Here is a 17708-nt window from a genome sequence, read left to right on the forward strand (position 1 = left end):
GATTGTAAAGTAAAAGAAACAAACAAAAACTTTCAGATCTTTTTATCTGTTTATTTTTACTTCTTTGTGATATATGAAAGCAGACTGGAAAGTCAACTCTGCTTCTGTATTAACTGTACACCAGAAATACCAGATTTTAGCTTCCACATTTTTGCTGAGGGAGCCAGGGAGAACTGGAGAACCTCTGGGAATCAGCCAAAGAAACAAGGTGATAAAATGAATGTCTGGTCTGCAGAAACATTTCACTTGCAAAGAGTAAATGAGTAAAAGGTTCAGCTAGCTTCTAACACTGCTCAGGCTTGGCTTCAGGTGCCAGGGACCAGCAGGACAGCTTTGCTGTCCCTGGCAGCATTAAGAGCTGTGGCTGTGACAGCAAAAAGGTTGGGGGTGGTTTTGGTAATTTTTGGTGAACATAAATTAACAGATGGTGTTCAGCAATGACCTTTTTAGAGAAGTACATTTTTTAAAACCTGTCTTTATCCACAACTAAGACATGGATTAGCAGAATTAATTTGGTTGTAGGCAGTCTGCTCAGGAAAGAGAAAAACAGCTCCTTTGACCTGCACTAGATCTATCATATTTCAAAAAGCAAATAATTTGGATTACACCATCTCAGAAAATGCCTTGAAATTGCTTAAAGGGAGAACACAACCTTGTCCCTAACCTCTGATGCCTCTAACCCATGCCCTCCCCCTTCAATTACCTACATCTAAGTTTATATCCTGTATTTCTCCAGCATAAGCACAGTGCCCTTCTGGAGTGAACAGTGTTTCCCAGAACTCCTGCAGCACTGTGTAGGTGGAACACAAGGAGGCTTGGGAAAAATCAGAGAGGTGGAGATGTAAAATACAGACACCTGTTGTAACCCAGCGACTCAGCGGCTGCCCTGTGGCTGCTGTGTGCACCGAGGGAGAAGCAGCCCTGAGGATGGGCTTTGAGCAGCTCAGCTGAGCAGATGCAGCCTGAGAGCAAAGGAGAGAGGGCTCTGTGAGTCCCCAAAGGTCCTGGGGGATTTCTACAGAGCCCTCAAAACTTGCACAGTAACCGCTCCACTTTTGTGCACGCTCTGCCTTTCTTTGACTCCTGTGTGTAGTGGTGAGAGGGACCAATCTGATTTTTATGTGTGCCTCAGCATATATTCTGTTCTCATAGGGGCAGCCTGTATGAGCCCTGTCCCCTGGAGGTTTCTCCTCGGTCAGGCCAGGGAAAGCCTCCAGGGTCAGACTGTGAGTGACCCCTCACTTGCTTGGAGGTCCACGAAGAACACACGGGAAATCAAGCTGTGGGAAGAACCTTAGCACATAAAAGCAGCTCACTGCGACACAGAGGAGCCATTTGTGCTTTGGGTTTCTCGGAGGGATCAGGGGCTCGTTTGGAGGGTCATCTTGGTCTTTCTCCCCCATCCTGCCTTTTCTTCTCTGCGGTTCTGCTTCCCTGCCTGCTTCCCCGTGGCCGTGAATCATCTCACCACCGGCACGACCTCGTGCTCTGCTGCCTCCCGACGGAGCGGCCGCCGCCGCAGCCAAGAGCCCCACGGTGCCTCCCGGGCACAGCCGCCCCACCGTGCTGGGCACCGTGCTGGGCACAGCCACGCCACCGTGCTGGGCACAGCCGCCACACCGTGCTGGGCACCGCCGCCACACCGTGCTGGGCACAGCCACGCCACCGTGCTGGGCACAGCCGCCCCACCGTGCTGGCCACAGCAGCCCCACCGTGCTGGGCACCGCCACCACACCGTGCTGGGCACAGCCGCCACACCGTGCTGGGCACAGCCACGCCACCGTGCTGGCCACAGCAGCCCCACCGTGCTGGGCACCGCCACCACACCGTGCTGGGCACAGCCGCCACACCGTGCTGGGCACAGCAGCCCCACCGTGCTGGGCACAGCCACGCCACCGTGCTGGGCACAGCCACGCCACCGTGCTGGGCACAGCAGCCCCACCGTGCTGCCCAGGCACCGCCGCCAGCCTACACCCTGCCCAGCCTGCCCCTAGCCGAGCTCGCTCGTACCTAGCCGCGACCCCCGCCGCCGCTGTGTTTCCTTGCTCTGCCCGCCACCCTGCCGCAGCACCAGCCCGTGGTGACCGGCCTGTCGCCGCCACCCGCGCCCCGCCGCAGCCGCGCCCCTGCCCTGGGAGCCTGCAGCCGCTCCGGAGCGCGCCCGGGGCCGCGGCAGCCCGTGCCCCGCCGGTGCAGGGACACGCAGCCTGCTGCTGCTGCTGCTGCTCGGGAGCCACGGGAGCCACGCACACACACCGCGGCTGCAGCACGCACCTTCCACCTGCCGAGTTGATGCTGACAGGTGACGGGGTTCTTGTGGTAACGCTCTCCCTGTCTTCTGTTTCCTTCTCATCTTTTCCCCTTTATGCTCGTTTTCCTATTCCCCCTTTAGTTAAAACACCCTTTTGTATCAATAAACGGTTCTCAGATATAATATTGCTGGGTTTAAGCTTTATTTTCGTCCGAGAAATCTATCAAAAGAATCCTCCCCGAGTCCCCCTTTTGTAGTGGAACGGGACAAGTGGTAGAAGGAATTATTTTCTTGGGGGGGGGTTCAAAATGATCCTCGTGAGTCTCCTCGTCACAAAGAGTGTTGTAGGCAGAAGTATTTGGTCTCTTTGACCAAACTCAGCTCTCCAAATCTGAAGAGTGGATTGCTCCGAGAGAGAAGCTGAGGAGGAAAGGTGAGGACATAGCAGAGACGGAGGGGAAAGCCTCAGACGAAACCAGGGCAACAGAGAGATCAGCGGTGCAGGTCTGGTTCAGTGCCCCAGCAGCACCGGGAGCGCACATGGCTCTGGTGAGCAGTTCCTGGGAAGCTGCACTGCAGCAGAGGGCACCAGAAAGCAACAGAACCCGCTCTGTGCTAGCAGCTCGTGAAATACCAGTGTCTGCGTTACAGAGACTGGCGGTGCCCTTGGCTCTGTGCCTTAGGTGGGAAGGAACGACGAAGAAATACTGCACAGCTCTCCGTGCATGCTTTAAATTGGCACAAACGCGGGCAGCGTTAATGGCCGTGCGCCCCGTGTCGCGGCTCAAACCCCGCTGTGCTGCCACTCTGGCGTGGCTGCCGCGTGTCACAGAGGCACCGCTGCCCTGCGGAATGCCACGTCCTGGGCGTGTGCGGCCCCTGCGGAGGATGCTCCCGGCCCTTCCGCAGCCACACTGTCCCTTCTGCTGCCAGGCCCCCCGTGCCATGTGCTCGCCCCCAGACCGGCACCTGACCTCCGGCAGGGGCCGGGAGCTGTTCCTCGGTTCCACTCCCCTCGACAGCCGGGGGTGCCGCGCTGAGAGGAGGCTGTGCCGGCCGAGAGGAGGCTGTCCCAGTCGAGAGGAGGCTGTGCCGGCCGAGAGGAGGCTGTCCCGGCGCTGCCCCGCCCCGGCCCGGCCCGGCGGTGCCCGTCCCCTCGGCTCCCCGGCCCGGCGGGCGGGCGGCGCCTGCGGCGGCGGAGGGCGGCTCCGGGAAGTGGCCATATTGGATCCATTCAGCCGCAGCCACTCGCGGCGGGCAGCGGCAGCAGCGCTCCCGCCGCCGGAGCCGCGCCAGCCCGGCCATGGCCGCCACCGACCTGGAGCGCTTCTCGGTGAGCAGCGCCCCGCTCCCGGCCGCGCAGCTTGCGGGTTCTTTGTGGCTCGGGCGCGGGGGAATAGCCCAGCGGGTGGTGGGTCCCGGGCACCGCGGGGATGCGCGGCCGCTGCCCCGCCGGCGGCGTGGGGGGAGCTGGGCAGGGAGCGCGGCGATGCCGGGGCCGGTGCTCACCCGGCGGGTGCGGGTAGGTCCTTGCGGGAAGGTCCTGCCCGCGCCGGGGCCGGAGGGAACGGCGGGTGAAGGGCTCCGGGGCCTCGCAGCCCCTCTGGTGCCGGCACCGGCACGGTCGGGGAGTCGTGCTGGGGTGGCCGGGATGCTCCTGGAGGGTACCGGGACCCGTGTGTCTGCAGGCGCGCATCACCCCGCAGAGACAGGCGGCAGGAAATGGGGTCAGACCTTCCCAAATAGCGAGTGTTTACATACCGCTGGTATCCAAACACTCTGCAGTAGTAACTTAGCGGTGTGTATACAAAACAGGGAGAGGCACGCTGATTTAAGCACGGGTAAAGCAAACCCTTGAGGCTGGCTGCTCTCTGAGCCAATGGATGAGGAATGCTGTACAGCAAATATGGAGCGTGACCTGTGCACTGCCGCCTCTCTGCAGCTCACATGTTGTATAACTGCTATCGGAAGTCAATCTGGCTAAAATCTGTCGGCCCAAAACTATTCTTTGTCTACAGCTTGAATTTTTTGTTGTTGTTGGAAGGGCTGTTCTCGTTAAATAGCTTGGTGTTGTGTCTTGTACTCTCTCAGAGCTGAAAACATTTTTACCGCATTAAATAGCACAGCTCTCCAAAGTCAAAGTAGTCTGGTGTGATATTACTAAATAAATGGGAACAGCAGTGGTGGCTGGCTGAATTATAGGCATGCCCTTTGAGCACAAGCAAGTCCCTGCTACTGTTTTCTCTGTAAGCTACTTTTTGCCAAGGATCTCAAACCCTGCTTCATTTCTTTGAATCCTGGCCCAAAAGTTTCCAGCTCAGGAATGACTTTTCAAGACTGTAACTTACTTAAAACTTGCATAAAGGAAAATTGAACTGAGGCTCTTATTTAAGAAAGCTAATGTTTCTAGGCTCTGGGAGGAGTAGATTAAGGGAATGACAGTGACAGAGAATAAAAACACCCAGACTCTCTCACTGCAATTCTTTCCGCACTTGTATCATATAAAAATACTTTTAATGTTAATTTGGTGTGCCTGCTGTTGCCTGTGCAGGTTTCCATAGGTGTTACAGGAATCTAAAATATTGCCTCGTTCTGGAGAAAAATAAATTAATTTGCTTTTTTTTTGGTGTGTACTTACATCAATATTCTGTCACTTTGATTTTTAAAAAATGGAAAAGGGGAAAAATCCTCCTGAAGGTGTTTGGCTCTCATTTTGGCATCAAAGGGAAGTGGCTGGGCTCCAGCATGGTTTGAGTGCCCAACTCCATTAGGAAGAAACCTGCTTGCTTTGTGCAATGAGCAGGGATGGGTTTATAGGGATTTTGAGGGTGGGAGAGCATCCTCTCGTTTCCATTTGATGTGGGGGAGACATCTGTCCCAGCTGCTGTTTCCTTTACCCCTAGCTTGCATCTCAGCTCTTGTTCCTCCAGCATCATGGAAACCTCATGATTCAGGTGCTCTGAGTTGTTCTTTCTGAAGGGCTTACAGGTTTCTTGTTGCCATTTTATATTACCATACCTCAGCTTCCTGAGCATGAAGTCCATGTGGGAGTAGCTTGTCACTGCCAAGCAAAGGTGATGATAAATTCACTTATTTTTACCAGCTGTTTGTATTTGCAGTAGGAAGTAATGCTGAAAAAGCTTCTGAAGTGGAGTTTTGATACACAATGGGTCATGATTGGTGAAGCTATTTATAGGTATCCAGCTGACACTGATATCCTGGAATGCAGTGACCCTTAGGTTTGGATAATGTGTTTTGAAAACTCCCCAGATGCACGCTTCCCTTGTGCAGTCCTCCAGATTGCCTCTGTCTCCAGCACAATAAAGTTCCCTTCAAGTGCTGCTGTTGGAAATGACCAACGAAAACAAATGAAAGGAAGCTCACCCATGGAAAGCTGCCTCTGAGGAAGCAGGATCACACCAGTGGTGCTAAACACCATCTTTGTTTTTGTGGCTGTAGTGTTGTGAGAGAGATTTGCTTCAACCCCTGGAGACTGAAGTTTTCTGCTCATCTGCTCTGGTAGCCACAGCTGTGTTCAGGGCTTGGGCTGCAAGCATCACTTCTGGAGCTGCTCACACCCAGGGTGGAAGGAGAACTGATAAAGTTTAGTTCATTTATGAAACACTTTTATTTTGTCATTAAAGTTCACAGCTTCTCCATTGTCTGGGCTGGCCAGTGCTGAGTTAGCACATGTGGTGACTGTACTGGAGCAGACACTAGCAGTATTAGCAGGGATGTTGGGATGTTGAGTGGGAAACGGCCCAACCACCATGGAAGCCAGAAGGTGCTTGAAATGCAGGAGCTCTGAAGGAGCTGGGAAAAGCTGTAAGGAGAAAAAGTGACAGAGAAGTGACTGGAGATGCATTGGAGAATAAATGGGATGAGATGTGAGACTGAGACTGTAAGACTTCTGCTTTCCCAAATCTGTTGCTTTCTCTCTTTTTAAATAAAACACTGCTGCTTAACTGTCTGCACTAACCCACAGCCTGGCATGCTGGTGCAAAGGCAGTGGGCTCCAAACTGAGCAGTTCTGTGAGAAGAAGCAGGTGTCCTCAGTCTCAGGGTTGGGCTCAGAGAAGAGTTTAATGTGAAAAGCTAACTTTGTCTGATTGCTCTGTGGGGACACCACGCCTGCCTGCACAGACAGGGATGTGTGAGCACTGATGCCCAGGGCAGAGAGCACTGGACACATCACATGTACCTGGCAGTGTGTGAGCTGTGGCTGGGGACAGCTGTCCATATGCAATCCTGAGATTTCCCTTCGTGTAAGTGATTGACAGCTAGGCTGGTACTGGCAGCTTTTTGATAAATTAATGTTCCTTAGAAGAGCTTGCAGAAAAAACACCACTTTATACAGAGGAAAGCTGAAGAGCAATTTCTTTGCTGGAAGTAGACGATGGGATTTGCTTTGTCTCAGGGAGTTGCTGAGCTTGGGGAGGATCTGGCAAGTTGGTCAGCTGTGTGTGAGCGTTACCTGTTTACACACCACTGCCTTTCTGTCACCTGCTCCCAGCTCTGTGGGAGGAGAGGGACCTTTGGATGGTGCCTGTTCCTGCCACAACTGCCATTGCCATAAACTTCATGTGTTGTTGCTGCTGTCTGTAAGCTCAGGTTCACTTAATGACTGCACAGCCTAAACCCACTCTTCCTGTAAGGGGCCAGTGTGATGCTTCAGTCTGTGAGAGATGGGCTTGGGGAGTGAGCTGAGAACAGCTCTGTGGTTCATGACCAGAAAGAAGTCTTATCACTGCAGCTGCTAAGCACAGGCTTACATTTTCTTCTAAACGAACTCTCAAGGAAAGCCTTTCCATGGCTCAATTCCAGTGGAAAACGGGGCTGATTTGAATTCAGACGTTCCCTCTGCTCTCTTTTTCGCCCAGGCAGTTGGCACCATTTGGAAGTTCCAGTATTAAATCTCTTTGTCTGTTTCTGCATTCAGTTATTTTACCTTTTGCCTGGATAAACTCAAGTGGTCCCCCATGCAGCGTGGAGCACAAGTGACAGATTTTTCTCTGAGCTGGTAGCAGGCACCAGAAAGCCAACCCAGCAGGAGCAGCCCTTCTCCTCCCTGCGCTGGCCAGCTCTTCTGCCTGTGGTGTATGCTTTTTTGGGAGGGAACGATGCAGAAAATGGCCTTCCACTGGAGGGGACAAATTGCTGGTTGCATCTCCAAGCCTGAGATCTCTGCCCTGGAATTTCGCCTGTCCTCATGCAGGAAGCCAGCTCTGACTGCCTCAACCACAGAATCTATTAACTCAACCACAGCCCATGGCAGTTAAACACTTACTTTCAATGTATGCACTGGGTACAGATGTTGCCCAGAATAAGATGCTTTTTGGTTTTTTTTCCTCTTCCCCGCTGTGGTGCTGTCACTGCTGGTGAATCCGGGGTGTCTCTTCCTCCTGCAGCAGAGATGCAACATGTTGTTCTGCGTGGGAGCTCCCGAGCTCTCCGAGGCACTCATAACTGCAGTGAGCGCTCAGGCTGTGGGTGGAAGGACGTGAGCTGGCGGAGGCTGAGGCCGTGTGTGCCCTCGGCATCGGCAAAACAAATGAGAGCCTGAAGAATAACTCCCTTTCAGGAGGCCGGCACGGTGTCAGGGCTTGTCATCTGTGCTGTGCTGGCAGCTGTCAGCCAGTCCCCAGCGTTGCTGGAAGGCCAGAAGCTCCCTAAATATTATCTTCTGTGGCAGAGCGGCAGGGCTGTCTGCAGCTGCGGGGAGAGGCACAGCCCTGTCTCTGAGTGCCCCGCTGTCCCCAGTCCTGTCGTCTCAAGGCACCGCTGTGCAAGCCAAGGGCCCATCACTGGGCTGTTTTTCTGCCTGCAGGAGCAGCAGTCACGCTCATCTTTCCTTCCCCTGCTCCTTTGGCTCGGAGCTTGGGAGGGGGAGAAACTGGCGTGATGCTGAATTGGCTTTTCCTGGGTTGTGCAATGAAGAGGAGGAATTTGGGAGGTGATGGGACTGAAGGAGACGTGCAGGGCGTGGGCAGGCTGCACGCTTCACCCCACCTGTGTAGGGTAAGGGCACGTTTATGGGATTAGTTTTGATTATACGGAGTGTTTTGAGCACACTTCAGGCTGTGGATGGGAGAAGCTGCCCTGTTTGTTTCAGATGCCCTGTTGTGCAGCCTTTGGAAGTAACATTGTCCTGTCCCATACTTGTTTTGTTGAGGTGGGCCTTGCATTTATGCAGAATCCTCTTGTTTCTCTTCTTCCCCACATCTGCATAGCTGCAGTGAGCTCTGGCTTTATACCTGAAGCTTTGCATTTGTATTCGTGTATCATAGAAGTGTCAGACAGCTAAGAGAGCCCACCTCTTCTCCCAGAGCAGCCCAAGTGAGGAAAAAAATCCTGAAAGTGCTCTTTGTCCTCAGTCCCAGCCACGTGCTTTCCTTCCCGAGCCTCTTCTCTGGCATAAGCAGCCATGATCATCCAGTTTGTGACATTGGGATGCAGAAGGTAAACCCAGACAGGGAATCAGCATCCTCCAAATGGGGTGATAGGAGATGTTCAGAGAGGAGTGGTGTCAGTGAGAACCACAGGATTCTTGGACGCAGCCCTAATCGCCGCTCTCGGCTTGTGGCTGACCAGGTCAGGGCTGTGAAGGCACCACTTTTAGATGTTCAGATTCCTTTGTGAAACCAGAAAGTGTCTGTCTCCCACACGCATGAAATTCCAGGGATGTCAGACAGCTGGAGCAAGGTTCCCATCGAGCTCTCTGTCTCGGGCTCTTGCCCTCTCTGGCTGCACCGCCTCAGACCCAGACTGTCGCAGGGAGCTGTGGAGCCAGGGAGCCTGGGCTGGGTTTCCATCCAAGGGTTGGGGTTCTCCCGTCCTCATCACCATTGCATGAGATGCTGTGATGAGTTTGCGTTTTGTGTGCAGGGAAACAAACATGTGGGGAATGCATCAAGTCCCCACAGGCAGCCTTCAGCTGGCCCTGGCTGTAACAGGCAGGGCTCAGCCCTCAGCTCCTGCCCTGCTGAGTTCATGTCTGCCTGCACAGGGCTGTACAGACATGCCTTCAGCTGTGGCTGCTGTGCTTCCAGAGCTGGTGGTGATGCTGGGAAATGGAACCTTCCCGTGTCTGCCAGGACCTCCCTGCAATCCTCAGCTCTGTTGCCGGCAGAGGAGGCCGTCCCCGCCGTGTTGCAGTGTGTGCACCCCTGGGTGCCCGGGCTGTGGGGGCAGAAGGGCATTGCCAGGTCTCTGCTCCACACCCTGCTCACAGCAGCCCTCCCTCCTGAGCCACACTGATCCTGGCTTTCAGCTCTGCCACAGGGAAATGCTGCCTGGGGAAGGTGGCAGCTGGCCTCCCAGCAATGTTCCCCTTCCCCTTTTTCTGCAGCAAAGGTGCTTCCAGCTTATATCCCTAAATATAGATTTATTCTGTATTTTCATACAGAACAAATAGTCCTTTCAGCTTATCTTTTTGCTGTATTTTTCAAATAGAGGTTTTATTTTCCTTTTTTCTGTTGCCTTGATTCTTCAGATTAAAGGCATTCTGTGCTAATACACTTGGAGGCTTTCTGGAGGCATGTGTTAATAGGATATATAGCAGTCAGCTTATTAGCTCTCAGAGGAGCTGAGTTGCTGTGGTATATTGTGGGATATTCTCTTTCTGATGTCTTCCAGGCATTATTACAAGAAGATGTGGTCAGCTGGAAGATCTGTTGGTGGAGATGCTGTGGGATGGTTGCATAAGGCAAACTGGGAAAAAGCATACAGTGCTGACCAAAAGCTCTTGCGTTCCCATTATATCTCTGTTCCCTTCTCTAAAAATATACTGGATAATAGTATTTATTGTAATTGGGCAATAAATTCTGGAAATGTATGTGGGAATGAGCCATGTTTATTTTAAGTGGTAACTAAAGCAAATAAGCTTGGTGACTGCTATCCAGTGTGGCTTGTTTGGAGTGATGGGGATCCAGATCCTTTTTCCCCTCTTCCACACTTCTTTTAAACTGCTCCAAACCTTTTTCATTCCAGACCTTAAGGGTAGGCACTTAGTTTATCTCCTGGCTTTGTCCCACAGCCACTTGTGTTTGCCAAGTGTCTCCTCTTCCTCGTGGAAGGATGCTGGGAACCCAAAGAGATTCCTCAGCTTAGAGCAGCTGAGTAAACTGGGAATGCATCGCTGCCTCGGGTGAACTTGGAGAAAGCCTTATCTAGTACAGGCTAAGATTAGGCTCTTGACAGGGTTAATTGGGGAGTCCATTAACTGAAAAGCCTCAGCAGCTTCTGAATAAATAATTTTTAAAAGAAACTAACTAGGGCAGTGTTGGGTGGCATTGTTTATATTTCAGGATCTTTTTTTTCAGTCTGTTTAAAAAGTTTCATTTGTATTTTGGACTTTGCTTGGTTTTGAATAGTTTATGGGGGATGGAATTCTCAGGCTGCCGAGAAGCTGAACTTTCTCATCCTTTAAGGTCATTTTTGGAGGAAATGTCTTTCATTTTTGGTTCCATAGTTTTCTTTATTTTTAACCAACTTTCCTTATTCTCAAAGACAGCCTTCATGTTTGCAAAGCACTATGCATAATGCCTGGTAAATCCTGCTTTGCTCCTGCTAAACTCTCGTCCAGGACTTGTGATAGAGGCAAAATGCCCATTTAATCCTCTCTTGATTAAGAAAAACCTCACAATTAATTAATTAGGCTTTATAAATGTTATAGGGAAATCACTAAATAACAGCTTAAGAAAAGAGGCATGTGGGAATTTTGCTTGTGGTGAAAAAAAGAGAGGAATTTAAGCCAGAAACAGTCAGTTTGTTTGCAGAAAATTAAAATTGATGTTGCATTCACAGGTTGTGAATGGATCAACTTGGATGTGTGTGGTATAAGAAGATGAGGAGCTTTACTCTCCCTCGAGACTTGGCTTTGAGCATGAGCAAAAACTGATATTTTAAGCCTGTACCATTTGATTTTGTAGATGTGTGTAGGATTTTTATTTTGTATTCTGTGGTTTGTGGTGTTTTCTTGAAGGAGGAAAGGCTGCTGGGGCTGAAGTGATGCTGAAGGCAGTGCCCTCAGCTCAGCTGTGTGCTCCCAGGTGCTGAAGGAGCGGGCTGGTGCAGGAGGGGAGCCGTGCAGGGTGCTGGGAGTGCCCGGCATCCGGCTGGCTGCTGGGATCCAGCACAAGGTGTGCCCAGCAATCCAGAGAGCTTTGGCACCAGCCTTGGCTACAGGAAAGCAGTTAAGGAGTTTGCCTAAGGAGTTCCTCCCTTCAAAGGAGCTTGGCTTTCTCACTGAAATCCTGTCCACCTACTTAGGGAGGAGGCTGCAGTGTGTGCTCAGCACTGGGTTTTGCTGCTGTGCAGCAGAGCCTTTGCTTCCCGAGGCTGCCCTGGGGCACGTGGGACATTGTGAAACCTTGGCACTGGCCCAGGGATATTTTGAAATATTTGTTTTCCATAGGTGCTGAGCATTGCACTTCACCGTGAACTCCCTGGTCACTTGGCTGGTCTTAAAGTTTGTGAACAGCTCTTAAAAATGGGTCGAAAAGTTAAAGACAAGAACCTCAGCTCCTGACCCTTCTTGCTTCTGTAATATAAAGTGGCTCTGATTTTTACTTGGCATGTCTTGGTGGTGACTCCATATGTGGTTTCTTCAGTGATGTTTTTGCCTGCCTGCAGTGCAGCTGGGAGCCAGGAGGGATATGAATAAAGGCTTGAGTGTCTGGGAAAATTCTTGGCATTCTTAGAAGAGCGGTTTAACGGGGAGGGGGGCTGGGAATTGTGTTGGTTTAGTGTGAGGTTTTTTGGGGGGACTCCAGTGTAGGCTGGAAGCTTATTGTGAGCGTGCAGCAACTGGAGATGGCTGGCTGGCACAGCGTCCCACACACGGAGAGCTGGCTTAGATGTGGCTGTGCTGCTGTGTGCAGCCTGTTGGAAAACAGAAGGGAGGGAAGGCACTTGGGGCTCTGCCCTGCCATTGCTGGGGAGAAGAGCAGTGCTAGGCATCACCATGTTACCTTTTACAGCTCTTTAGGGTTGCTGCAGCAGGGAAAAACAACAGTTGCCCTCCCTGCACAGGCGTGGAAGGCTCATGGTCTCAGGTGCATCCTGGTTGAGTGACTGGGAGCAGGAAGTAGCAGAGAAGATGAAGCTCTTCATCTTCTATTGTTGGTGTTGTAAGACAAGTGGTAAACCAGCAGAAACCCCACATCTGTGGGTTTGTTTTTTCTTCCTTTCTTCTTTCCCCAGCCTGTTATTAAGTGCTCCATGATGGGGATCTGAAATTTTAAGCCCACCCTTAAGATTAACTGAAAACCTTCAGAACTGGCTGTGTGCTTGCACTTTGCAAATCTCCTTGAGATCAGGTGCATTTAGATGTGACAATCTACTGGCCAGCCCCAGCTGAGTGTGCTTCATTTTGTCTCCGGTGCCAAAGGCACCCACAAGGTCACGCCTACTCCACCTCTGCTGAGCCCTCTGTTGAGACTGACTATGCTCAGAATCCTCTCACTGTCAAACCTGGTCTCATTACCTCTCTTGGACCATCTCCTTCTGCTTACTAGGCTGCAAAGTGCAATCTCATTCAGTGGTGCTGCTATCCATCTAATAGTCATTAGCCTGGGAGTACAAGACAGGTGATGTTTTCAGGTGTGTTAGTGAGTGTTTGGAGTGTTGCTCACACCACAGAGGTGTTTTTTGTACCTGGGGTGTGTGTTGCTGTTAAGTGCCCCTCAGCTCTGAGCTAGGCAGAAGAGATTTTCCTTCATGGAAACATGAGTCGGTGCTCACTGCTGTCTCTTTGCAAATGTCAAGTGGCATTTATTGAGCCAGCATTCAGAGATGGAGAGATTCTCCAGAGAGAGGTAATTTGTCAAAATTTTCTGCATTGATCCAGAAGCTGGGCCAAGCCCCAGGGCGTGCCTTCTTGGACAAAGGAGCTGAATTTGGCTTCTGACACTGTTTGCCCAAAGGTCTCTAGGCAAGTACTCAACTGCTCCATGACTCAGTGTACTTGTGAAATGGTGATAACTCCAAGTGCCCTCGCAAGGAATCTTGCAGCAGTGGCATTTGGGGGAAGCTGTGGGGCTGGGCTAGGGACCTGCATGTGCTGGACCCTGAAGCAGCCCTCTGTGTTTCGTGGTTTGTGGAGCTGCTGCCCGAGGTGCCCAGCCTGAGAGGGGCCAGGCAGTGCCCGTGGCTGGCGCTGCAGCTGCTGCCGTGCCAGCACACGAGAGCCTGTACCTGGGACCAGCTTGCCCTGCTGGAACTGGATAAACAGCCAGATATCACTCAGTCCTTGCTCTGCTCAGTTGCAAAAGGAGACTCCCTGCACCAGGATGGAATGATTTCCTGATTCCATGTCTTTCCATGCAGGAGACAAGGGAATAGCATCCTACAAACGCCACCGGTGCATGTATTAATCTTTGTGTTGCACACACTGCTGTGGATTGTGGATGGGGCGTGGAGAGGGTGAAGTCATTGTTTTGTGCCAGCAGCAGTGCCCAGCTGTGCCGGGTGCCGGGCCAGCCCCTCGGAGCTCTGCAGTGGCCGTGCAGGGTTTGGGGAGCCCTCCCTGCTCTTCTCCTGCTGCTCTCTGAGTCACTCTGCTCAGAACCTGCAATCTGCTAGCTCTGGTTTTTCCTTCTGTTTGGATTTGACTGTAGGTTGGAGGGGAGAGGATCTGTGTGTGCCTGGCACTCCATGTCCACGTGTTCCCTGCAGGGCAAAGCAATGCTCCCCTGGGAACAGCCGGTGCCACAGATCTGCTGCAGGGCATCCCTGTGACACAGATGATGTGACCCAGGCTGCAAAGCACGGGAGGATTTGTCGTGGTGTAAAGTCAAGGTGACATCCAGGATTGAGGAATTTAAAAACAAAAGTGTGCCTCATTAGTGGGAATTGAAGTGCTGTGGAAAAGCGCCATGCAGATGTTGTGTTGTTGCCTCTTTGTGTTTTCTAAGTGTGTGTGTGTAAAATATAAGTGGGAAAACTCTGGGAAGAGAAGGACCTGAAATTCAGCTGCCTAGTGAGCTCTTGGAAGACACAAGCTTCTCCCTGTGTGGAGAGCTGCAGCCTGGCCACAGATCCCGGGCTGGTGGTGCAGAGGTGCTGGAGGCAGCGTTTGGGAGCAGCAGATACCTTTGGGTTGAAGGTCACTGCTAAAGTGTAAGCCCTATTCATGTAGCAGAAAGGAGAGAAAACTCAGTTTCCTTCCTTCTTGCCCTGTAGGTCTTTGCTGTTTGGCCTTGGAAAATGTCAGCTTTTTATTCCTTCTCACTTATGTTTTGTTGGGCTGTAGAAATGGGAAAGGGCAGCTCAGATACAGAAAAGTTCTGTGCTGTCCCTCAGGGTATACATCCAGAAGTCATCACTGTTTGTCAGCTAAACCATGTGATGTTTTGTTTTCCCTCTTGATTTTATTCACCAGTTGCTTGTGTGCTGATGAAGCAGGGCCCAGAGTTTACATTACAAGTCCCATCATGCCAGGTTCACCATTTAAAAATAAGTATCAGCATTTCTGATTGTGGCATTCCATTATGCTTTTGTTTACCCATATGCTTTCGCCTGCATCATTCAGGAAGAAAAAGCCCAAGGGTTGTCTCAAGCAGGAAACACAAGCATATGTCACTAAGGAGAATTTTGTGGTGGGATTATTGAAAGATGATACTTCTAGAGATGTTTATTTTTTTTAACCAACTGATATCAGAATGATCCTCTCTATACAAGGTCCACTCTGTTTATAGTGCTCCTGGTGAAAGCAAAGGAAGCAGGGCCAGCACATCTTGAAGCAGTCAGCTGCTCTGCACCAGGAGCCCCAGCTAGGAGCTCTGCAGCTGAGGGGCAGCTGAACATGGAGCTGGTCCCATTGCTGACATTCCCCTGGGTTGTGCAGGCAGTGGTAAAACCACTTTTCCTGGAACGAGCTGCTGAAAAATGTAATGACGCAGAGTGAAACTGATGCTAATTTGGAGGTGAAGCATGAAGAGAAACTGTGATCAGGTTTTTATTTTTTGAAGAATCATAGGCACCCAGTTTGAAGCTGTACCTATGCACTTCTCACAGGTTTCTTTTATCACTGTCTGTGAAGAAGAGCCAAATTAGTATGTGGTGAAGTGGTGACCCTCTTATGGGCACCTGGATTTGGTCTTTCTGATTGTGTTTCTCTGTTGCCCTTTCTTGTTTGACTCGCAGTAAAGGGCCAAATAACATCTCTGCAGTGGCTGTGGTACTCGCAGTAAAGGGCCAAATGACATATCTGCAGTGGCTGTGGTACTCGCAGTAAAGGGCCAAATAACATCTCTGCAGTGGATGTGGTACTCTCAGTAAAGGGCCAAATGACATATCTGCAGTGGCTGTGGTGTGTGCCAGCTGCCCAGAGCAGTGCTGTCCCATCTGCCTGCCAGCCCTGCGGTCCTGCCGCAGGCACGGCCTCGGCGACCCTGCTGGGATGGGCTCAGAAGCTGATGTGGGTTTGAAGAGCAGATTTTGGTTCCCTGGGCAGCTCTGAGCTGTGTGGCCACAGGAATGGGCTGGTGTACCATTGTGCATCCCAGATGCACCCTCAGCCTCCAGCGGGGTGTCTCCAGGAGCTGGGGTGCCTGGTGCATTTGAAGCTCTATGGTTGGAGGTTTCATTTCAGTTCTTGTGGTGCTCAGCTAAACGTGTCCATCTCTGCTGCCAAGGACATGTCTGTCTTTCTGCTGCATGCTAAGAAAGGGGTCCTGTGATGTTGCTGTCAAATCAGAGCTAAAGATACATAAGATATCTGATACATCCCTCTGGGATGGCTGCTGTTCCTGTGGCCATGCCCCAGATGCCATTTCTGTGCCTGTTGCCTGGACAGAACATTTGTGAAAACTTAGGATTTGAAAATACATAAGTTCTGCTCTGCCCTTATGATGAATCTTTCATTTCCCACAAAATTCCAGATTCAAAATATTATTTATCCCCTTGGCTCTCTGCTTCAAGCCTGAAGATCAGCTCGAGGCACAGAAATCTTTGAAGAGCATGTTCAAAGCCTGCAAGTAAAACCCTGGCAGCTGCCCCATCATAGGATGTTATTAATGACCCAAGAAGGGATGTTCAGGGCTGCAGTTGCTATTTGAGGTGAGAGTTCCCACCTGCAGCCATTGCAGACTCTTAATTATCATGCTGTGTAATGGTGAAATGGGCTTCAAGAAAGCTGGGCTGCCTCGTGGTTATTTGCAGCCCCAGGATGGGGTCCTGCCTGCTAAGAAGCAGCAGAGTTGTCTCTGCAGGCTGTGAGATGGAGGGGCCTGGTTCACCCTGAGTGCTGTGGAGGGTGGGAGTGTGCAGGGAGCAGTGCAGCTGGAAAGGGCAGGGCTGTGCTCCTGCCCGGCTCTTGCCCTGGCTGATCCCAGCTGGCTCTGCCGTATGACCTGCCCAGCTCCTATCCTGTGAGGCAGTCTCATTGCTGGCAAAAGTATGGAGAAAATTCTGCTGAAATCCTTAGCTTTTGTTTAAAACAAACAAAAAGACAAAGAAAACCCCTCTACATTGTTGCATTAGTGCTTCCCTCATTTATTGCAGCATTTGTGTTCTGGATTGATTATTTGTGTTGAGTGTGGCAGGCTGGCTGTTTCTGCTGGAAGGGTTTCCATTTGGAGTGTGACCTTGTCTTCACTAGCAGGTGAACTTTCAAGCTGTCCTTGGGCCACCCTGGCACGTGGGATCTGGCCAAAAGGGCTGGTCATTTGGGGCTGCTCATTCAGGGCGTGGTTCCTTTCCAGCGCAGGTCCACACACCAAACTCCACAAGTGAGCAGTGGTTGTATTCACAAGGCTGCCAGCTTTCCAGGCTCGATGGATTGGAGGGAAAGTATAAAACAGGGAAAACTTTTTCCCCCTTTTCTTTATTTTCCTAGTCTTCCTACTTCCCAGCAGCTGTTGCCATTGTTTATCCTAACACAGCAAAATCCCTTTGGAGCTGAATGACAGCTGAACACACTGCAAGCACAGCAAATGGTTTTCTGCTTTGGTATCAGCAGTGCCTTGAACTTGAACCAGGTTATTTCTGCTGCTTACAGAAATAAAGGAAGCTGCATTTCAAGGTTACTTGCAAAAGTTATTCCAGTGAAGTTTGGCTCATTGATTTAACAGCTTTGAGAGATGGCGAGCAGCTCTGAGTAGGTGTATTCCTGTCCTGTAGTGAGCAGCGACTGAGTGCCAAAAAAATAAGAGAGAAAGCCCTGTGTGATGCATTTGGGTTTCCTGCAGCCAAGGCATGACTGAGTTCTCAATGCAGCCCTGCCTGGCTGGAGCCTATTTAAATGCAGCCTTGCTGAGCTGGAGCCTATTTTAAAATCTCGAGCAGTGGTGCTGCCTGTTGCCTGGAAACCTCCTCCCAGCCTCAGGCACTTTCAGCCTAATCATAGCCATCGGCAGCCTTTATTTATTTCCCATCCAAAATGTCATTCCAGGCTTCTGGTTTGTGTTTTTGTTTGCTTGTTTTTGTTTATCACTTCAAATGGAAAGACACAAAG

The 17708-nt window shown here is 51.1% G+C and overlaps 1 protein-coding gene across 2 annotated transcripts in view; it reads left to right on the top strand.

Annotated features, from left to right (window-relative positions):
- Positions 1-3416: 3416 nt before the first annotated feature.
- Positions 3417-17708, top strand: part of SEPTIN8 (septin 8) — a 35459-nt gene continuing 21167 nt past the window's right edge. Inside the window, exon 1 of one of the 2 annotated variants that reach the window (XM_038150064.1) lies at positions 3417-3584. In XM_038150064.1, the coding sequence (XP_038005992.1) occupies positions 3555-3584 (30 nt within the window). In that variant the 5' untranslated portion in view covers positions 3417-3554. The remainder of the gene's footprint in view (positions 3585-17708) is intronic. The other variant, XM_038150065.1, reaches the window with a different exon arrangement.

This window comes from Motacilla alba, chromosome 13 (assembly GCF_015832195.1).
Source record: "Motacilla alba alba isolate MOTALB_02 chromosome 13, Motacilla_alba_V1.0_pri, whole genome shotgun sequence".
Lineage (NCBI taxonomy): Eukaryota > Metazoa > Chordata > Aves > Passeriformes > Motacillidae > Motacilla > Motacilla alba.